General features: G+C 38.1%; 1 protein-coding gene across 13 annotated transcripts in view; it reads right to left on the bottom strand.

The window, feature by feature from the left end:
* Window positions 1–23,375, bottom strand: part of OSBPL6 (oxysterol binding protein like 6) — a 218,228-nt gene that overhangs the window by 36,310 nt on the left and 158,543 nt on the right. For 9 of the 13 annotated variants that reach the window (XM_063095497.1, XM_063095555.1, XM_063095537.1 and 6 more), the window contains 8 exons: window positions 21,139–21,192; window positions 19,937–20,050; window positions 19,672–19,842; window positions 17,064–17,196; window positions 10,644–10,747; window positions 8,517–8,666; window positions 5,445–5,519; window positions 111–276 (listed from right to left, as the gene is read on the bottom strand). In XM_063095497.1, coding sequence (XP_062951567.1) covers window positions 111–276; window positions 5,445–5,519; window positions 8,517–8,666; window positions 10,644–10,747; window positions 17,064–17,196; window positions 19,672–19,842; window positions 19,937–20,050; window positions 21,139–21,192 — 967 coding nt within the window. The remainder of the gene's footprint in view (window positions 1–110; window positions 277–5,444; window positions 5,520–8,516; window positions 8,667–10,643; window positions 10,748–17,063; window positions 17,197–19,671; window positions 19,843–19,936; window positions 20,051–21,138; window positions 21,193–23,375) is intronic. The other 4 variants (XM_063095572.1, XM_063095580.1, XM_063095583.1 and 1 more) reach the window with 2 other exon arrangements.

Below are 23,375 nucleotides of genomic sequence, written 5' to 3'. Positions count from 1 at the left end.
AGTCATTTAATCTTTCTACCATTACTACCTAGACAAAGATAAAAGAATAAAGGGAAACCTCTCATCAAAGAAGAGAGCCTCTTTAAAGGGTGCATTATATTTGTTGTTACCTTTCTGTGCAATTAGACAAAATTCTTCTTGCAGCTTTGTATAATCTGTTGAACTTTCCAGAGGGTCAGTGAGGTGGCTAGGGGGCGTCTGAAATTCAATATCTGCACAGAGGTTGGGGTTGGAGGAATGCAATCGAACCGGTGACATGGTAGCACTGAAAGGGACCTGAAAAGGGAAAATACAAATTATTAAAGAGCAATGGTTCATTGTTCCACCTTCTCCTACACAGAAAAGATCTCTCCCATTCTTCAAAATAATAGTGTGTCTGGGTGTGTCACCAGAGACGCTCTGTACTCATTTATTTTGCAGGTGGTTGGGGTGGGTAGGGGGAGTCTCATTTCCCAGAGCTGATTTAGAATTGCTATAGACTCATCGGTTTCTCAGTTACAGAGATGACTACAAAATGACAGGAAGAAAAGGCATAATCCCAGATAAGCTTCAACTCTGAACCTACATTTGTATCTGAAAAATAACTGTCAAGAAACATCAGTCTGCACTGTGATGTAGCTGACCGACCTTCTTTTTCAAAGTCTGGACTATTTATGCTCACTTCTATCTGAGCCTGGAGCAAGATCTTACTAAACATGTAAAAATTCAAGAGACATATATACTGAAAGATTCACTTGCTCTGTAGCCATTAGATTAAACACAAATCAGGTAAATACAATAATGGCTTAACAATTACTCCTAAAATTTATTTATTAAAATAAATAAATAAGTAAATAAAATATATTTTATATAAATCACTGTGGTCTACCTTTGTATGTTACACACAACTCTGGTACATATATGAACATGGCTTATGAACTGGCCAATAGTGAAAAGCATTACATAGAAAAAGTCATATTACTATAGATTTCCCCAAATGGCTAGCGGTACTCCCTGTCTGGGCTGGATCTGGAGTACTGTGATGGGTGGGAGCAAAGCATCTTCCCCTCCCCTTCAAGCAGGCGCAAACTGAGCATTAAAAATGCTGTCAGCCAAGCACTCCTGGAAAATGGAAATACCAACTCCTCTTGCAAATCATATCACCAGTAATGTCTCCATAATTCTTACTGCATAGACGTTCATTCAATTGTCTTGAAGAACCAGACTCTTTTTGGTCTCCACCCCAAGTTGAATTTTGTATAATTGAAAGGATAACTCATACTTCCTAACAGGAAATATGCCATAGGAGGATGGAACTGATACCTTGTCTGATGTACATATACATCAGAATGACTTCTTTTTTTAATTTTGTTTTTTACTTGAAACTTCCTAACAGATTTGGTGAGAGACAGGAGGTAGGGGAGAGGGTGCCTTCTCTCTAAGGATGTAGAGGACAGATGGAGATGGAGAGAAGAACCATAAAGTGTGGCCTGAGCTGAAGTTTGAGGGCAGGTGAGACTAGACAGAGGGTCCTTCTGATGTAGCTTTGCCCTGGCAGAGTTATTTACTTCAAAAGATATCCAAGGCATCGTGGGGAAGGAATAAGCATGAAGCTTCCCCCTCCCAATTCAGCTAAGCATGTCTTCAAAAAGTTTATGAAGGCTTTGTACTATCTTCCAATTCTACTTTTCTACCAACTTTCTGAAGTACCCACACATTATCTAAAGCATTTGGTATCTGCAGTTATCAAAGTAACTCTAGTTCACCCTTTGTGGGTACCTTAGATACACTGGGCTGCAAGATGTCAACAGCTTGTTTATCTTATCAGGCTGAAACTTTCTGATTGATCCAGATTTGAGACACAGAAGTGGCAAATAAACCATTTGAGAAAATGGAGTGCTAGGGTTCAACAACTTGCTGGAATCTTGTCCAGGTTGTTACTTATTTACTGATAACAATGACTGAGATACTTTGGGGATATCTACAAAGGAATGGGATGTGTGTGAAAGAATGTTCTAGGACAGATAAAGGAAATTCTGACTTTAACTATGGTAATGCTAAATCTAGAAAGAGAAGTCAGCCCATATCCCTATAGGAGGGACACAGAGAATCCATGGAAAGGTGGCTGGAGAGTAGGAGATTACAGGCACAGACTGAGTTGAAGAAGTGGGTAGACTAGGGAGTTTCCAGATTTAATGATATGGTTTCTTGATACAAGGAACTAGAAGGGTACTGAGAAAAAGGAATGTGTGTGTTTGGTCATGGGGGATGTAATGTGTTGAGGATCATGGAGAAGGTTTTATCTGAACTCAGGTGTCCTCAACACTCCAAGGACTGGCAGGACTCAGGAAAGGCATCTCTTCCCTTGAGTGGGTGGGGAGGGGGTCATGAGAGTTGGGGGAGATGTTGCATCGGAGGCCATCCTGCAGTGGAAATCCAGAGTCCAGTAAGGGTCCAGATTTGTCCCTGAGATAATGGCCTCTCTATTAAATGTTGGAGTCAGATGCCAAAAAGAAAAACATAAGTTACAAATTTATATTTTGAAAATAATGGAAATTTAAGTTAGCTATTAAAACAGTAAAAGTGGCTTTTCTTATTACCCCCTGGGAAAGAGATTTGGAATGCTCTATTCAAACTGCAATCAGACAGTTCCTTGGAAATTGAAAACTAATTTTTATATACTTCTGACTGAAAATATTCATATTGATATCTTTTTTGTGAAAAGTGTGTGGAATGGGTCGTTTTAATTGAGGAATCCATGAGATTAAATTGAGAATACAACTTGGGATGTATTGATCTAACTCTAACTGAATATCTCTTCAGCCTGGGGACTTATTTACTCAGTTTTTGATTCATCAATTTCGATATTATGGGATTCAAAAATTTAAGTGGTAACTAGTTTCTCTCTCAGTGATGACTAGAGTGGGAGCTGCCTTCAGCTCTCCACATTTATACCTGAGAACACTTGATGCTGGATTTGGGCTTTTCTACCTGCTGAGGAAAGAAACCCAAAGCTTTCGTGAGGTCCTATGACAGGGAGAAAGCCTTATCCTGGAATATTTTGGTGCCAGTAACCGCAGTTTGGAATGGGGATGTTAGGAGATGCTTTTAACGCCTGTCTATGAAGAAGTCAAAAGAGAAATAAATTGACACTGAAATGATGGCATTGAAAATGAGCAATGGTAAACATGAAAGAAAGCAGCACAGTAGGTCTAAGGTAGATACTAAGCTTATAGGACCTAACGAGCCAGTTTGAAAAGTTGCCTACTGTTGTTATTCTGCATTATGTGTACGGGGATCTTTTCGGGATTACTGAGTGCTTTGGTATCCTCAGTGTATCCCATAGGGAAGGGCCAGTGTTTCTCTTTTTCCAATCTCCTGTTCTGTTGGGTCTGGCTGGTGTTGCAAGTTGGCCATTCTGAGTGCTAAGGGTCAATCAGAATAAACTTCAAAAAAAATCTTTTTGGGTAAACTTTTATTTGGGAGCAATCTCAGTTGCCCCAGACACCTGGGTGGGTGAGGAAAACAAGTGACTGGGAATCATTTGGAAGAATTCTAGGTAAAAGGCACCTAGCAGGATAGGACAGGCTCAAAATGTCTGAGATAACTTCAGCGGTGGGAAGAAGAATGACTGGGAATTAAGGGGAACCATTGCTCTATAAGAAATGGGGCTGAGTCACCAGCTTCAGGTCACTGGGATGTGGGTGGCAGTGGGGGCTGCAGCTGAAGGTCCTACTCGACTTTGTTATGTTTTGGTCTGGAGTCAAACTTATATAAACTCTAGAGAGTTTAGAGTAGCCATTCTCCGTAGTTATTCCTAAACATATTATTAAACGTTGCCAGTAGCTTTTCTCATCAGATACACTAAGTTATTCTTATGACTTCTGGCATTGATGCTTTCTTCTCTTAAAAGATTTTTCTCTTCAACTCCCAAATTAAAAAATATAAGCCCATTCTCTTCAAATAGTCCCAGTTTTATTATATTCACTATGTGTATCTGTGATTTAAAAAGTGAAACCCAATCACTTCCCTGCATGTTATCTTAGAAGTATGTTATTTAAGGAAACATTAATATTTTCAGAAAATGACTGACTTTTCCTTTCCATACTGAGATGTTGTTCTCTAATAACCATTAGGATTTCTTAATTTTGTAAATACAAATTACATTTAAGAATATTTAACTGATTAGACATGCATCTATTGCCACATCAGTGTCATGGACTTTATTCATCTGCATCTGAATATGCACAAGATATACAATGACCATAAAAGCAATTTCAATAATTTGTTTATTCATATGTTCACAGAATTGTAAGTTTAAAACTCAGTTCCCTAATAAATTCCAAGTCACTGGTTCATTTCATAATCTAAAGCAATTCTGTTTCTCAAACAAACTAGTTAACACTCAGATATAAAGCAAGAGTCAATTACTAATCATAAAGTAGAAAGCCCAAAATCCTTGCACCACCGTTCATTCTCCTACAGTGCAAGCAAAATCTTTTCGTATTTTTCAGCAATTCTAGTCTTAAAATATATTCTATCCTCAGCGAGAGCAAGACTGTTGTTAATTCAGGATATATTATCTAATAGCCAAAAAACTAACATCCATGATTTCTATAAACTCAGTAATCTGTATTTAAAAAGCTCATAGGATCTCATGATTAAGCAAATATTATGATTTACTTTTACCCAGCAAAGGTTTCTTGTGTTTGGATATTCCATTTTATATTCTGTATGGACAACTCACTATTCATTTGCCTTAACCACCTCAGTATGTCCTCTACTCTCCTTATGTCCACTTTATTTTCTCCTGGTGGGGGAAGTCCTCTAGATATGTATTAAACACCATTTATCTCTGTGGTTTTTTCATTTCTACTCTATCATTTCTGATTTTCATGCCAACATTCTTTTCACAAAACAATTTTCTCTTGCTAAGTGTAATTTGGGTAGCCATTTAGAGATGACATCAAAATTCACCTTTTCTTACCCTCTCATTTCTTTATTCTCACATCCTTTTCAAATAGTCACATTGCTACAAAAAAAAGCACAATTTATGTCTGTAGTAACATGACTTTTCTTAAGAAAACAAATCAGTTAGCAAAGGTTCTATTATCAGTATGGCAAAAAAAAAAAAAAACACACACACACATAACAATATAATTTAAGGAAATCCCACATCAAGGGGTACTATACTCAGTTTTGCAATCGTGACTTAAATTATTTCTTGTGCTGATAGTAAAAGTAAAGAACTGGATGATGTAATAGTTCTCTACTGCAAAAACGAATACGCGTGTTCGACTCCTGCCATGCAAAGACAGCCAGAGAACATGCGAAAGCTGTGCTGACGTGAGTGGGCCACAGTGATGCCACTGCACACGAGTGGCACCATCAGAACAGGGGAGGTTACCCTCATACACAGTTTCTCATTCTTATTAAACTTCCACTTGAGATTGAAATCCACTCACTGTTGTAGCCACTGCTGCCGCTAGCCTCTGCCGGCGCCGAGTAGTGCTGAACTGGCCCTTCGCAGGTGGCCCTTCCTGACAGTGAGTGGGAGAAAAAAAGAGGGGAGAAAACATAGGATGGGGGAAGGAGAGGATGGGATATGGGAGGATGGAAGAAAATCAGACAAGGGAGAAGGAGAGTTTTTAACTGAAGTTGACTTTTCTTAAATCTCAGCATTGAAAAGAGCTCGAAGGGGCATTCATGCCATGAGAAATGCTCATTGCTCTCATTGCAGATCACTCAAATACCTTAAGTCTATTTGCTGAATATAATCCCCACCCCAAAAGGAGATGGAGAGTTATGAATGGATGAACAGCCTGCGATTTTAAGGTAAAGTAAATATGCACACTGTTTTATTTATGTGATGTCATGTTATATGAAGTCAAAAGGTATTCAATAAATGGTAGCAAAGAAAAAAATAAGTTCAGAAAAAACATTAAATAACATGCAAAAGCTAAAATGAACGGGTTATAATGAGAGCCTCCTGCTGGACAGGCAGAATTTTTTTTTATTTCTTACTGGGAGAAAAAAGTGAGTGGAAGGGTACTAGGATTCTTTAACTCCCCACTTAATCCCCTGCCGTAAAACTCAGTTGCTGGGACCCAACATTGGGAATAGTGTTGGGATTTTCAAGCCGAAGAATTTCCTAAGGAGGAAACCAGTCCCCATAGAATAGGGAAAAAAATATATCAAGTTCCTCAGTGTGTGGGGACAATACCTATAAAGATCAACTATGAAAAACTGAAAGCATAGGTTTCATTTAGTGGTGTGCACCTATGCATAAACCAACAGAAGAATCCTAGAGCTTTCTTTCTTTTTTTTTTTTTCTCTCTTATGATGGATGGGATGAAGGGACATTTTCCTCTTATCACTCAGCTGCCTCCATCTGACAGATTCTGACTCTCCAAGGTTTTAAGCAATAATTTCATTTCCAATTAAATAAGATGTATGCTCTTAGAATCACCAACTGACCAGATGAAAACAACAGTATAACTTCTTTAGTCTTTTGTAATGACAGAAAAATATTTTAAATTCTTATATCTCCAACTCTCCTTAAATTTTCCAAGTTATATTCCTATTTCTCTTCAATCCTTACAAATCTTCTGTGTACATGTACAAAGCTACTTCAAAAAGTTCATGGAAAGATCTGTATTATCTTTTAATACTATTTTGCCACGAACTCTTGGATGTATCCTCGTGCACACACATACATACATAGTCTGTTTTCCACAAAAAATTTTCTATACAATAACCCTTTCTACTTAATGTAGTAAAAGAAAGAAGAATTTATTTTTACCCTGCAGTGTAATTTGAGTATCTGTGAGATCTAGGATAGATACACATGAAAGGCATTGGATCATTTATCTGCTGCTACATACCTCCCACTATTCCTCAGCTCCTCCAGCATCTAGAGATCTAGTATTTAATTCTTGCTATTAGCAACATAGGAAATCTAGCAGCTCTTTCTTCTACAGCAAACCTTTTAAAATCATTCCCTTCTTGCCCTCTTCTACCTCATTTAAAACACAATCAAACTGTTACTGCATAAAGATACGGAGATTTTTATGAGAACCAGAAAGTTTAAAGTTTGGGAGACAGAAATCCTTTCTCTAAAAAGTAATTCTCACAGAATCTTTGAGGACAAATGTTGACTTCATGAGTTACACAATAGGTTCATGAGGCCAACTACCCAATGGCTTCCAGTAGAAATCTGGCCATATACATCCAGAAGTTAATTTTCACATTCAATGATAGCATAATTTAATCTATGCAAGAGTAAACAATCAGACATTCAGTATAACACATTCTTCATTTCTACTTTCCTGAAGTCAATTTTTAAAATGATCTATTTTTATAATTATTTCAAAATGACAACTACTACAGAATGTTAAATACAAAGTTCAGAGACACAACATCGGTAACAATGACCGTAGTAACAATCAAGGCCACCACCAGACAGTCTGAGCTTCTTCACAAATGGTGTTGTACTGAAAGTTACGAACAACACAGGGGATGAAAACTGGGCTCTCTCCAACTGGCTGCAGCAGTGATCATCAGGGAAGGTGGTTCAAGTAGGGAGATGATTATGGGCTCAAAACAAATACTTGGCACACTTAGATGGGATTCCCACAGTTAAAACAAACAAAAAAACAAACAAACAAAAACCCCACACATTTAAAACAAAAGGAAAAAAAATGGGTATTTGGGTGCAAGAAGGTGGTGGTTATGTTTAATTCACCAGAGTGAAAACAAATGCTATGCCTTTCTGCTGGCAAAATACTGGTGAGTAATAATATTCATGTTGGTCATAGTCATCACTGGATGAACTTATGATTCCTTAGCCATGTGTGCATTTTGAAGGAATTTGAAGTTAACTTCCCCAGTAATAGAGAATGAGCATCCTAAGAGCTCCAAGAAGACCTGTTGGTTTGGGGGAACAGAAAATGTCCAGGGATGGTACCAAATTCTGCAGTGTTCACCCTGTAATTCCTTTTGTTTTAGTCCAAGTGGAAGTGGAGTTTCTCTGGGTTTAACAGCTTACTGCCACCCCTAAGTCTATTTGTTTGCACTTAGAGCTGGAACTAAATCTCCTACTTTTCAAAAGGCAAAATTTTCTTTGAGTGTGGAGATGAGATGGTTTCAATTTCCCTCAAGTATAGCTAAACTAGAATTACAAAGGTCATTGTGTCACTCTTTGGCAAAACAAAAACAAAGCATAAATAAAAATTTTAAAACAAACAAGCAAACATGCAGCAGGAATATGAGTAAAGAATATTTTCCTGCTTTTTGAACATTTTCTTCTGCTGACTCAAAAAATCTTCAAAACTTCTCTGCATATTAAAATGCACAGCCTGAGACTAGGAGGGGTATTCACAGTTGTGTTCTGTTCCCTTCAGAAAAAAACTGAGTGATATGGGGACTATGAGGGGTCTCCTAACCACAGCAAGTGGCCAGGCCATTGTTTTTAAACTCACTGAGAAACAATCAATTAAGGACAACAGCTGAGAAAAAGACTCTATTCCATGGCATACCTTATGAAAACAAGATCGAAATAATATATATCCACAAATGCATATGTTCTTGTAATGCCAGCCTTCTTCAATTATTTTATTTATAGTAACGGTTCTTTTATTTATAAAAAAGGTTCTTTTTTCCTGGCTATGATAAGCATAGATATCATGCTTTAAAAAGAAAACCAAAAAAAGAAAAGAAAAAAAAAAAAGAGAGAGAGAGAAGACAATCACAAACTCAAAACAAATGAAATTGCCAAAAGCAATTTTAAGTAATTTTCTTGTGAAATCATTTGGCATATCTATCCCTAAAGTATTAATTTTATGAATAGAAGGGAAAACACACAAAAACATACTGAACAAAGGAGCACGAAAAATTGTGTTTATAGAATGTGGACATTCTAAATGAAATTTGTATTCTCAAATACATTAGATTATCGAGCAAAGCAACAGTCTGTTATTTACACATTCAGAATTACAATACAAACAATGTCAGAATTAGTCAGAATTAGAATTATTTTATTAGTTATTCAGAAGACATTCAAGCATTCTGAAAAACAATTCCTCTTATTTGCGTATTAGAACATAAACTGATTTATAATGTAGTTTTTAAAAAGCCAAATCATAAAGTCTAATTTTGACTATGCAGGGTAAGGGTCCTTTACAGCTATAATGAGAACAGTAGTGATTCTAGTTTAAAGTCCCAAAAGTAATATGATTTAAGAAATAAGAGGTTTATCTTTGTAATGCAATAACATAAGCAGATCTTACTTTAAAACTTTAAAACTACTTATTTCAAATAATTTATTTCCAATAAATTTAAAGTAAATTTATGAGCCATTAAGATTTAGTTCAGATTTTAAATTGATTGTTGACAGCCAAATAATATCTATCTTTGTTGAATTACAGAACTTTAGAGTTGAAAGAATTCAGAGATCATTAAATTTACTCTAACACTTTGCCCAAGAACAAATGGAAGCCCAGAAAATTGAATAGGAATGCTCAAACTGATATCACCAGAAAATCACAGTGATTAGGCATGAACCCGAATTTGTTGATTTCTAATCGATTACACCCCCTATCCTTGTTCTTGATGGATAAAAGATTGGACAAAGCTGACATACAAAAGCCTCTTTTAAGATCTAGTATATAATAAGTGGATGTTCATTACAACCCACTAGATTTTTAAGGTGACTTTTTGTTAAAATATCTTCTTAATGGTTCTAAGGCCATAATTAAGAATGAAAATACCACTATGCTGCCATATTGTATAATTTTAACCTCTCTTTTAAATTTTTTTCACTTACTCCAGAGTAAGGAAAATAGATTTCCTATTTTAGATAATATAACTCAGTTTGAAAAGTACTGGCTTTAAGGCAGTTAAGCTGCTCTCTCAATCTAACTCCCATGAACTGAGATATAAAGACCAGTACTTTAAAAGTATATAAAAACATGAATGAAGGAAAAGTAAAATCTGTACCTGCAGTTGTATTTTTGTATCTTTGCTGACACTTTTTGTTCTCCATCGTCTTGTGACCCGCTTGTCTTTCTTTGAAACATCTACACAGTTAGCCTACATTACACAAATAGTTAAGAGCAACAAAGCATTATTAAGTTCACACACATGATACAGGTATAGACAAAGAGAGCACAGCAAGTTAGTAAAAAATCATTGTTAGAATCTATAAACAAACCAGCCAGGTGAGAAAGGCATATTAGGTGAATTGTGGGCATTAAAAGCTGAGACAAAAACTTAATTATAAAATATGTTTTTCTGACATATAAAATGAAAACAAGATTTGAGATCTTAGTATTTTTTCCACATACAAAGATGGTAATAATTCCGAAAGTATCTAAATTTCATCTTCAAAGCTATCATTCCTAATGGAACACAAACATGAAAGAATGATTCATATATTTATTTCTTTTTGTTAGTTTGGATTTAAATGGAAAACATATAAAAATAGTCATCTTAAGTAACACAATGACCCCAAGATTCGAAAATATTAAGAATAACTTCAGAACAGAAACTATTATTTATTGTAGTTATTTCCCTTTAAATGTTACCTTATATATTCATAGAACAATCCAGTAAAGATTATAAGTTAATATCTTAAGTCCTTTTACCAGCCGCAGTAATACATTTACCTGCATGTCAGTAAAGTTAGGTGCTGATTGAGTTCTCTGAAGTATTTCCAAATTTTGCAGGAGTTTGCTAAGTTCTACAAGGTTTGACTGGCAGTGTGCAAGATCTAATAAAAACCAGAAATAAAAATATGTAAGAACTGAGCAGGGACTGGTGGTGATGGTAATAAAAGGGATTCAACCCCAATTATGGAAAATCTGATTAGTCAGTCCCATGTTTATATGATGAAGCTACGAGTAAGTGAAAGAAAACAGACTCTTCTTTGGTTTAGAACCATAAAGCAATTGATTATTAGATGATTTCAAAGCCCACTCTTACAAATCAGCAGCTATGAGTATAGAAGCCATTAAAATCTCAGTCAAACTGTGTGATTATTTTCCTGCTCTGACGGCCTTTGTCATAGAGGGAATTTCAGCAGTCCTGTGGTTTTATTCTTAGGAACCTTTCCACCTGCTCCTCTAAAATTGTTTATAAGGTGGTTGCCTGGAATTTGGGAGCAAAGTCAAGTTCAGAAAAGCAGGATGGCATACAAAATCAGTTAAACATGTGTATCTATAGTTCACCTCACTGACAATGTTGCAATGAATGATTTCTTTAAAATCTATTAGAGATGTCATATTAACTAAATCAAAGATTTTCAAAGTGTGTTCCTTGGTCCAGCACCATCAGCATCACCTGGGCATCAAACTCAATTCTGTTTGAATTAACATTTAGAATGAAGAAATGACTTTTAGTTTTATTTTAAACTTTTTGGTATATTTGGAACAATAGAGAATTTTTTAAAGATCTGCATAAGAAAACATCACTCTTTAAAAAAACTGACCTTTAATATGTGAAATTAAACACAGTCAAGAATATTCAGTTATTGGTACTACTTACTTAATTACTAAATATTTAGAACATATCCTCCAGGTATATGATTAATTTTGTGTGTGTACTATTTATGAAAAGACCATAAAAGGGCACATCTATAAATCTCTGTTAAATTATAAAGTGGTTGTTCTTATTCTTGTTCTCTGTGTGTTGTTCAGATCTCAAAGATCTGAATTGTCATATATATGGTATATCCAGTAAAATGTGGCTGTTAAGTATGGCTAAAATTAGCTAGGTCAAATAATGTAGGTAGCTGTGTCTGGTGGATTTTTTTTTTTGGTGGATATAAAATAAAATAGAGGGGCGACTGCTAGGAGGGTCTTTGTATAAGGACTCAGAATCTGTGCACACTCTGTGGAAAGCAGGGCAGCAGCAATCCACCTAGGGGTCAGGCCACTCTGAGGCCCCTCCTCTTGGCAGCATCTGCCTCAGGATGGAGCCCTGATGGGCTGTTCTAGGGCTGCTATTGTTCTTAACGGGCACACTTGACCATCAACTCCTTCAAAGAAGAAACCACCCAATGGAGATGCTGAAGGAAGACAGCACTGACAAGCCAGTGCCCCTCCACCTCCGCCCTCCTTCTACCTTCAGGGGAAGCAGTACTGTTCAAGGGATGCCCCCCTCCCCACGAAGAAAATAAGGAAAAGTGGCTTGGAAAGTTAGGAAATATAGAAGATAAAAGTGAAGGAATGAGGGAGAAAAGATGTGCAAAGAAGGGGTTAGAGGAAAGAGGAGAAAGGGACCTACATTCTAACTTGCCTTTTAAAGAACAAGATGACATCCTAAGCACCATGCTTGTAGGGGCTTTATCTTACATTATCTATCCATTGGGCTTTCTCTTCAGTAAATATTCCATTCATACTTTTAATAATCATGATTATTCCACATATTTGGTGCTATGAAGGCCACATAGAAATCTGGAATTGGGGCTTAAAATCAAAATAATATTCTCCCCCTCCCCCCTTTTTAACAGCTGGTTGTAAAGGGATCTGCACCCTTGACCTTGGTGTTACTGGCACCACACTCTAACCAAGTGAGCTAACTGGCCAGTCTCACCCTTTTTCTAAGAATGGAAAGAGAACTTTGTGAATGAACTCAATTCAAGGCAAAGAACTCAAAACTAAGAATAAGAAGTCAATTTACTCTACAGTTTTTGGTCGCAGCTTCTTTACCTGTCAAATGGTAATAGTAATATCTACCTCTTTTATCTGTCTACTGATAAGGTAGATGAGAAAATTCTATGCAAACCAGAAATGTTCTTAAAGGAGTACTGATATCATTGTGAATAATCATCTTTTAAAGCTTTAACCTGGACCAAGACAAATCATTCTTCAACACTTCTGTCCTTTAGAATATGGAAGAGATGGATTTCACTACTTGTCTAAGTGTCTGTCTATACGCAAGGATTACAAAGATTTCAAGACAATAAAAATACCCTTTAACAAAGAACTCTGTAGAATCTCATCAAATTAAGATTCAATCTAATTTTAGAATCTGAGAAAAAAATTATGCCAAAAAGAACTGCCTACATTTTTTATAATAGATATTTAAGTTTTTAAATTTTGACTAACAGTTTACTTATTTTCTCATCTTGACCTGACTTGCTCTCAAAAGAAACATGTCATCCAACTATGAAAGAGTTAACTAAATTAAGGTATATCCAAAGTTATCCACTTATTATTTCCTTTAAGTACCATTGATTGGGAGGACACTGAGTACTGAGCACAGTTCTAAGCACAGGGAATATAGTAAAGTAAGATTCACAGAATTTACATTCTAGTGGGAAAAAAAAAATTACACAATAACCAATCTGTCTGTTGAACCACTATGTAGCCATCTTTAATGATGGCATTTGCTGGCATATAAAGATATCATGTAGGATACAAACAACACTTTACCTCTATGGGAAAAAAATACACTCCAAGAGCCAAGTGATTCCCTTATATGCTTGAGAAGATCTGGACTGATAGAAATCCAAATACATGGATCTATGCCAGTCACTTTAAATATTAGAACTATAAGTCAGATATATTATGGATTTGATAAGATGTTACATCTTTTGAAATGCAACCAATGAAATAACCAAGAAATATCATTACTTTTGAAACAAAACCAATCTCAATATTAGGGACTCCATGACAAATACTCAGTATAGACCAAAAAGTGCAAAAGGAGTTTCAGAAAAGGAGAGTTACTGTGGGTTTAGGTTATCATAAGAGACTTAAAAGAGAGAGTGGAATTTTTTCTGGATCTGGAAGATTGATGGAAAGGATTCAGCAAAACAGGAAGGTGGAGAGGGTAGGTAGGGCCCTGCAGGTTGGGAAGAGCAGCCTACGCAAAGGCATGGAGGTGAGAACATACAAACATGTTCAAGAAATAGCAAATAAGTCTGGTTGGGTCTACAGAAGGCAAGGCTGAAATGGTATGTAGGGCCAGAAAGCTGAAAGCATAGGTTGCTAAATGCTGGGCTAAGCAGTTTGGGCTAAAGCCCCAGAGGCAATGAAGAACCACTGAAGGGTTTTTTACATAAAAGCTACTTCAAGAACTAACAGTCTTGAGGGAGCATTATGCAGTAGACAAAAAATTGGCTTTAGGGTTAGTAAAGTGTGCATTGGCTGGAGTCCCAATCTCTCCATCAGGGCAGCTGTGTAATCTTGGGCAAATTCCTTAACCCCCATCCATTTCAGTTTTCTCATTTACAAAGTGGAAATAGTAGCAACACTTATGTCTTATGGCTGAGAGCAATGGAATAAGTCAGGAGGTATGTGGCTGCCCGGAGCACAGTGAGTGGTGGGCCCAAGGCAGGAAAGCAGAGGGAACCCAAGGGAAAGGGCAGGTAACAGGGGGACGGAACGGGGATGTTTTCAAAGACAACAGACAGAACTCAGCCTTGGATGGATGAACGGGGTGGGAGGTCACAGCTGACCCTGAAGGTTCAGGGGTGGTTATGACAGGAGTACCAAGAGAAACAGGGAAGGGCAGGAGCTGGTCCCACTTTCAGGGAAGACACCGGAGAGATGGCAGTGCGACAAACACCAGAGAGAGAGGAAGGGCCAATGGTGGGGTGAGGCGGTGGGGATGCAGCACAGGCTGGATGCAGGGATCTGAGATTTAAAGAGAGCTCTCAGCCAGCCTTGCGGAGAGGAATGTGGCACAGTGATTAAGAGCATATGCTCTGGAGCAAGCATGCCTGAGTTTGAATCCCGGCTCTGCTGTTAGCCGAGTGAACGTGGTGAAGTGTGCCAACTTCTCTTTACCTGAGCTTCCTCATGGGTAAAATGGAGTTGAGAGGAGTAAATGAGTTAATGTACAGAAAAAAACTAGAACAGTGCCTGGTGTATAGGAAGTCTAGCATTTATTAGCCACCACTACTACCACCATTATTACCATTACCACCACCGTCACCACCATCATTACTGCCACTGCCACCATCACTATCACAACTACCATCATCCCCACCACCATGACATCTACTACCAGCCCACTGCCACCATTACCACCATCTCCACACTATCACCATTACCACCACAACCACCATCTCCACCATCACCATTACCACCACTACCTCCACCACCAGCACCTCTACCACCAACCCCACCATCATCATTACCACCACAACCATTATCATCATCAAAATAGATCTCAGTTGAAATTATGAGCATGCCCGGCATCTTCAAAGCACAGAGTATAGTTATTGGAATCAAGGTGGCCTGGATTAGTCCTCCAGCTCTGCCAAGTATTTGCTGTGTAACAGACAAATTACCTTACTTCTCTGAGCTTCGGTTTAACTGTCTATAAAATTAGGTGGTACATAATCCCTGTTTGGCACTATTGTAAGATTTATATAAAACTACATATGCAAGATGCTTAGCTTGGTGTTTGGCTCACAATGAGCACCCAATAAACTGTTGCTACTATTATTGTTACTATTATTGAAGCACAAAGCGGAAGACTGAATCTTGATCATCCCTGCAGCCAAGGCTGGCCAGAGGAAAATTCCAGTGACGCAGAGGAGAAGCAGGTAGAGAAAAAGGAAAACTTCATGGGAACAATGAGAAGAAGCTGATTAAAGAAGGTTGTGCAGGGCAGGTCAGAGGATGAGGCCTGAGAACAAAGCAGATGGCCTCCTGCTACCAAGAATGCTTTTTTCATAGAATAAAAAGGCACAAAGGCTAATTATCGTAGGGAAGCTGAAGTCTGTGGGCAGAGAGCAGGAACTAGTGAAACAGGAAGGACTTGTCGTTGTCCCCAAGACAGGAGATAATTACTGCACTAAATCCTGAAGGAAAACAGAAATGTGGGATGGGGGACACAGGGAGAGGAATCAGGATGGGGTGAAGGAGGATCACCCCAATGGTGAAGGAGGATCACCCCAACACTGGAGCAAGGATACAAGGGACCACAGAGGTAGTTTGAAACAGACAGACGAGAGCATCCCTCCAACAGCCTGAGGCTTCTCAGCATCAAAGCCAATGTCTATTCACTTTGGTCAGATAAATAGATATTGTACCAGTGGAAGGACTAATCATTTCAGGAATACAGGTGGCCATGTTAAATGCCATGAATGTGTGTAAGGCTGCAGAACTTAAAGGAGAGGCTGAAATGTCTAAAATCACTACTGAGGCAACCCTGCAGAATTCTAGGAAAGTAAAGCTTAGATTCTTCCTCAACCTAAAGTTAATATACTGAAATTAAAGTCTGAGTGTTTTGTGAATACCTTGAAGTAAAACCCTTCTTATGGAATGTCAGCTGGACATTACTTATGAATATAGATTGCCTCTTAAATCATGTTTTCACACAAAGATCGAGTTTGGGATGTGGGTGTCTCAGAGGGCTAATAAAAATACTGTAGACATTCAGGTCAAATGAAAACTGTCTCATAGAATGAAAATGAGCAGTGGATCAAGTATGGACCAACATGCTCTGGCTAATTACAAGGTTGGAGAAGGTAAAAGTTGATTAGGAGGCTCAGAGACGGCAGAGTGAGGAAATCATGTACTAGTCAGCATAGTTAATAACTCGTCCATACTGGAATGCTAAATGAGTGACTGTGGATCTAAGGTGCAGTGCACTCGAATTTCACCATTTACTGCTGGCTTGTCAGGAAACATGCTTGTTCTGTGAACAAGAAAGAGTAGCAGAGAAGGCAGCCGTGGAAGTAACCTAGCAAGGAGGGCAGAGAAGAGAGTCTGGGAGCATGGGCAGAGGGCTCTCCTTAGAGGCTTCCCTCTGTGTGATGACCCCAGGGTCGCAGGGGTGGGAGGCTAAGGAGGCCAGAAGAAAGGAGGGGTACAGAGATGCAGAGAGAAGGTTAAGTGGTGGAAGTCAGAGTAAGGGCAAACACTAGCTACAATTTTGAGGGTGCTGGAGAACTGACTGGTAAGAAGCCTGAGTAATGGGATGGAGAAGGATTTGGTGTATAAAAATAGAAAAAAGGAAACATCAAGGCCATCAAGGGGGCCAGGGTGGAAGAGGTAGCACCTCTCTAGTTTCTGTTTTGGTTTGGTTTTTTGGCTTATTCTCATAGCCCAAACAGGGCAAAAACTGACCTTCTGCACATCTGTCCATCTCTTCCGAGTCCTGTAACCAGGCTGCCACCTTACTCTGGCCAGTTGTGCAGGTCGCAGGGAGGCTATTACTGCATGGCAAAGGGGACTGCCATGGAAAGCTGTTTGGTTGCACCTACAACAAACAAAAGCAGAGATAAAGTGTATGGTCACACAAAGCAGAAACAGTACATTTAAACGAGTTTTAAAAAATACAAGTATCTTCAAAGCAACATTTAAAAAGAAAGGAAGAAAGGGTATACTCAAAACATGGAAGAAGCCTCTTGGCTAAATGTGGTATATTCTCAGTGTATATTCCAGGTAAAATCCATGAACAGTAACAATGCTGTCATTAAGTTGCTCCACCATTCAATGAAGAGGACAACATTCAAGTATGTTGCATCTCATATTCACAAGGACCTGCCAACTCAAATTCCCAATGATTTTTAATTACTCAGTAAGTTGTCTTTGATACAGTGTCTTTATTGTAGTACTTTTAACTCAGGATTCCTAAGTACATTATCCATTAGCAAGCAACCTAGCAATGCTTTGAATGAACATCGAAAGTTATAATATATAAAAGGGTATTCTTGACAAGTTATTATCTATAGCTAATAGACTTTCCATTAAAGGAATTTTATGTGAAATAGATGTAGATACTAAGGTGAATACAGTAAACACTAAGTGAAAAAAGCAGAAACTTATTTCCCAAGAAGCTAAAATAACCTTAAAACTCCCTATTTAAATTTAATATTCAGTTACAACTGATTGCGTCTCTTCTAAATCATTATGGAATGAATGATACACATACTTAGCAAATCCAGACTTATTTATTACCCACACAGGACCACAAGCCAATTAACATATGGGAGTTGAATAATTTGATACTTAGAAGGCAAGCGAAGTGATAAAAAGCTCTTTTCACTCTTTGTTGTATTTTGATAAATGTAATGGAAATGTTTTACAGAGTTAGATACTAGAGATATGTCATTCGTAATTAGAGCAATAGATCTGTTGTGAAAGCCAGAGTTGAAAAGCTTTCTTATTCCAAGGCAAACAGTGGAGAAGATTTAGTTTCAGTTCTCCATTCTCAGATATCATCCAAGTTATTTAATAAATTACACAAGGGATGAATATAATATATTTTTTATCAACACTGTGTGCCAATGACACAGTCAGAAGCTAGAAAAACCAAGGAATTAAAAATTTATATTTTTTAAAGATCCATTTGGGATTCATTTCTCATTTAATTTGAACTAATTCTAGAATTCATTCTACCTTGTGGTGAAAATACAGGAGGCCCAGAGAAACTTGGAGACTGTCTTGAGCAGGTGTTAAGTTCTCAACCTTCCTAACTCCCTGACATCCTGGTTTGTTCCTTTTATTTCAGAACTGGTTGGTATTAGGGTCCACCCAACACCACATTCCTAGGAGAAAGATAAATAAACAGCCCTTGGTAAGGCTGCAGCCAGAATGAAATAATGAAAGGTTTGAGAGCCTTGCGAAATACAACTAATGGGATTGAGCAAAAATTGCCTAAGTAATTTCTATTGAAATAACAAAAACAGAATATAGTAATGTTTTATTTAATCTGCTTTGTGTGTTAGTCTTGCGGATATTCCACAAGGTTTTCTAATGCTTTACAAAGGAAACTTGGATCTATGTATTATATACATTCCTGTGTAAGCAAACAAAGGAAAGAGAATCTTCACTGGAATGTTCTTGAACTCAACTCTTTGTGGCAGCCAGCTTCCTCACAGCTGTCTCTGTCCCCAATTTCAGGTGCCAAGTGTGAAGCTGGAGCACCCCTGGGCTGTGCAATGTGATTATGTTTCAGGAAAGTTAATTATGGAATCAAAGGCAGAAACAGCTGTTTCCCTGCCTGTTGTCCTAACCTTGACTTTTTAACAGGCAACATCTCTAACTGTTCAACAACATAGGAATTAAACTCATTACAGCCTGAGGAACAACTTTAGCCTCCCTTCGTCTGGTATAATGGAAAGGACACTGATTTTGGAAACAGACATGTGGGTTCAGGTTTTGGCTCAGCTGTTTAATGGCTATGTCACATCAGTACAAATTCTTTACTGTCTCTGAACTTTGGCTATATGAAAGATTAGAGATGAATGAGTGATTTGACATTGGCTTAACACAGTGCCAGGTCATTCGAATAGGCTATTGCTTATATTACTGTCACATTATCAAGCCACTTGCATTAACTTCACGGGAAATTTACTAGCCTTTCTCTGGGTTGTGTATACATTACAGTTTAAGGAAAGAAAGCAAGTTTCATTTTCAAAACTTTGGGATCTTCTTCTGAGTGCTAATTAAACACATGTTTATTCCACTTCCTAATATTCCTACAAAGACACATAAAATTAGGTTGTAGTCCATTCATAGAAAGAAAAAATAACTTAATTTTCTTGGTGATCTACATTTCTGATTAACCTACACTAGTGATTAACTTTGATGCCAAATGTCACTGTTTTCTTCTGAGTGTTAGTTGACAAAGCAAACTTCCTCTTATTGGCTTTTTCAAATGAGCCTCACTTATGCATTTGTATAATTTTCTAAGCAATTTCCAGGCTGATTTTTATAAAACAAGTCAAACCTTTCCATCCACAATGGACACATTAGCAGCTGGGGAGGATTCAGCAGTGGAGGTTGAAGGAAATATGTGAAAACTAGCATCTCTTGGTGATCTCACAATTTCATTCTGACGATACAGCCGATGGTGGCGCAGTTTAGAGACCCACGCATCAAACCAGTCCTGGGATTTCACCTGAAACAATGAACAAGAGGAGAAGGTCTACCACTGAGGCAGGCACATCACTTCCTCTGCTAATGGCAGAGAAACTGTTGAAAAGCAATTTCACCTTCAAATGATAGATGTGCTCTTCTGTGTCAAGGTCTATTCTCCGAGCCTTCTTTTTAATTGACATGACAGAGAGTCCAACATCTATGCTCCCATGGACTTTCCCTTTTTGAATCTGAAATCAAAAGACTAGTAAATATGCTGGAAGGATATATAATGCAATGTATCTCTGTATTTAAGTGCACTCAAGGTAATATTTAACTTATCTATGGGAAGTGGAATATTACATCTTTAACAAAGAGAAAATAGTGAAGAGTCTGACGTTAAGGTTCTTAAACTGAGGATAGCTGAAGTTGTGGTGATTCACACCGATTTCAGTAAATAAAACTATTCATCTTATTCCTGTTTTTTGGCATAAAATATAATGCTAATTCTTCATAATTCTATATTGCACAGCTTATATCCCCCTCAAAGGACATCTTTAGTGGTTCCTAAAATAACTGTGTTCAGTCTTTGACCTATAACCCAGAACATCCCTGAGTAATCAGCTGGAAGACAGCTGCTGAGGCAGAGCTGGGCATCTGGGGCTAGAGAGCAGGGAGCAGCCGACTCTTCCTTCTGGCTGCCCTCTTCTGATCAAGGACACAGCTGATTCAATAGCAGAGATGGGGACAAAACTGAAATCTGAGCCCTCTGTTATTTCCCCTACACCACAATGATATGACAGAGGGAATTTTCCAGTTTTGCATGTAAACTACTTTGTATGCTAAAGAAAAATAATTTGGAATAATTTCAGTGAGTTGGGATTACCAAGATAAAAAGATTATGAAATAGAAATGAAGTTCAAAAAATAGTTTTTAAAAGGACATTGACAGGAGCAAACATTGCTTTAAATCTCAAAAAAGCACATAAAGCAGAGTTTATTGAGAGATACAGAAAAAGTCTATGTGTGATTTCTCTCCAAGAGAGAAATGATGATTTTATTAGTGTGTAACTTTTAGGTTAAGCTTCTGTTTTTAATAACATACACTAAAATTGTTAAATTAAATCTTTATGCACTAGTTTGAGATTTTACGCTATCTTCAGTATAAGCATAAAACACACCTTGTATGGAACATGAGGTTTAGTAGCTTGTTAAATACTACAGGCACAGACGTGCACAAAGCTGGTAACTAAAGCACAAGGCTTGCACAATTACAGTATTTACTCACTTCAAGCAGAATTCTAAATCAATCTTTGAAACATGTCTTGTGTGCTACTTACATCAAGTGGTGCCTTTGAATACTTTAACATTCCATTATCCAGGACAAAAAAACGCTGCAAGAACCAAACACCCCCAGTTATTGTCTGTAGTTTGAATTATATAAAACATTTACAGGTGTGTGTAACATTACTTGGCATGTAGTAATCAATATGTTTGATCACTTTAATGTATTTGGATTCAGTGCATCTGGCAACTGTCAGTCACGTTAAATGGTAAGGAGATCAGAGCTCTAGTTCTATACTATTAATCTACAGGCTCTTTTATAAGTAATCCAATGAGAATGGAGTTTTTTCAACACTGTTTTTTCTTAATAGGAAGGGACTCTCAGGGCCTGCAGCTAAAACCTTCTGAATGAACCACATTGGGATGTTTTTGAAAGTGAGAAATGAGAATAACCTGGGCTAAGTCACAGTGATTCTGTGAGGAGCTCTACACAATTCTGCAGCGAATTTGTTACGATGGAGGTAAACTGAATTTCCTGTGGATACCATGATAATTCCTGAAAATGCTCATGTCCATTACAGAAGCCAGTGAACTAGATCTGTGAATAATAAATTATCTGAAAGTTTAAGTGGCCTTAGCAATATGACTGCATCTCCGCTTAGTGAAATAGTTGTATTCCACTATTAGTGAAAGAGATTAAAAATTATTTCTAAACTACATTAAGGGTAAAAGAAAGAGGTTTTTGGCTATTTTGGTCTCCTCCAAGATGATCCTGGTCCAGTCTGAGTGGATTTAGCCATTTTTGCTCCACAAGCACTCAGGAACTCTGCTGTTGATTTCCTTCCCACGGCAATTCACAAGAGAACAAACAGCTCCCAGGACCCAACCAAACAATGGGTCCAGTGCCCTTCTCTACTTGTACAGAGACAGGGAGTCTTTCTGTTGCTGGAAAATGACTCCACTGGAAAGTTTTTATGTGACTCAGGAACTCTTACCTGCTGAGGTGGCAGGCAGTCAGGCCTGGGGACGCCCTGCATAGAACTCACAAAAAGCCACTGTAACCCCTTTGTTACAGGTTCTGGGGGACAATAAACACTGGAAGAAAGAATCTCTACAGCTGAGAAACACTTGATTACTCCATTCCCTTGACGTGGGCAATCAAATGGGCTGACGCAGTGAATAAGTATATGGTGACAGTAGAAATCAGAAGAAAAGGCAACGTGAGGCAGGCCGTCCTGTTATTTACATAGCAAAATGTTCAAAAGCATGGTCTAGAAAGTTGCTGTCAAACCACAGCTAGTTTTGCTGAAGTGTGGACTGAGAGTGCCAGATTAAAGTTAGCAATTCACACAAAATTTCTTTGACTTTTTTCCCTATTCTTCCATTTCTATCAAAGAATTTTAGCAGGGAAAATTAACCTGTAGGGTGTCATGGGGAAAGGGAGTAGTGAGGCCATCAATTTGGAGAAATGCAAAGTGGTAAGATCCGAATGAAAGGCAAAGGCGATCTTAGGAAGGAGTTTGGTCAGTTGGCCCAAATCTAAGGAGGGACGAAGATGGAGGGAGAGATCATTGGCATTGGGATATGTAGGGAAAATATAGGAAAATGGTCAGGGCCCCTCAGATGTTCAGAATCTTGCTGAGCATTTGATGTAAATATGCATGTGTGCCAGGTATTCCTTGGCTATTGTCTAATGTAATTGTGTGTGTGCACCCAGGTGTCCTGGGTTATGGACATAAGTATAAAGGATGAGTGGCTCTGATCCATGGGACCCCCACCCCCTGGCAGGGGTTGCTACTGCTGCTGGTGGCTGTTGCTGCCAGTATCCCTGGGATGTTCTGGGAGGCCACCGCCGCCACTGCTGAGGACTCTGAGGACTGAGCTCATGTTGTCTGCCAATGGCTCCCAGGATCTTTCCCAATTACCTAGTATGGACCTGTGTGTGAGGGGTCTGGTGACCCAGCCGGGCATATGAGGGGTCTGTGATCCAGTCTGTACAATGGGTTTGAGGGGTCTGAGCCCTAGCCCTGACAATACAAATGGAAACTTAGTATAACTAAAATAATGAAACATTTTGGCTTTAGTTATGAAATGCCTAGCCATACAATTAGCATAGCTATTGCTGTAACCTGACAGGATAATATATAGGTTCAGGGCAGAAAGTTTCTGACAAAGGAGAGGGCACATTAGCCAGAAATTCCTTTGACCTTTTTTTTTTTTTATTCTACCTTCAGAGACAAGGAGTTGGGGCAACATTTCCCATCTGTTCACTTTTAAGTCTTTCCCTTAAAGT

This window comes from Cynocephalus volans, chromosome 1 (genome assembly GCF_027409185.1).
Source record: "Cynocephalus volans isolate mCynVol1 chromosome 1, mCynVol1.pri, whole genome shotgun sequence".
In the NCBI taxonomy this organism is placed as follows: domain Eukaryota; kingdom Metazoa; phylum Chordata; class Mammalia; order Dermoptera; family Cynocephalidae; genus Cynocephalus; species Cynocephalus volans.
The sequence above is the reverse complement of the archived record's forward strand: the minus strand, read 5'-3'. Positions and strand labels throughout refer to the sequence as shown.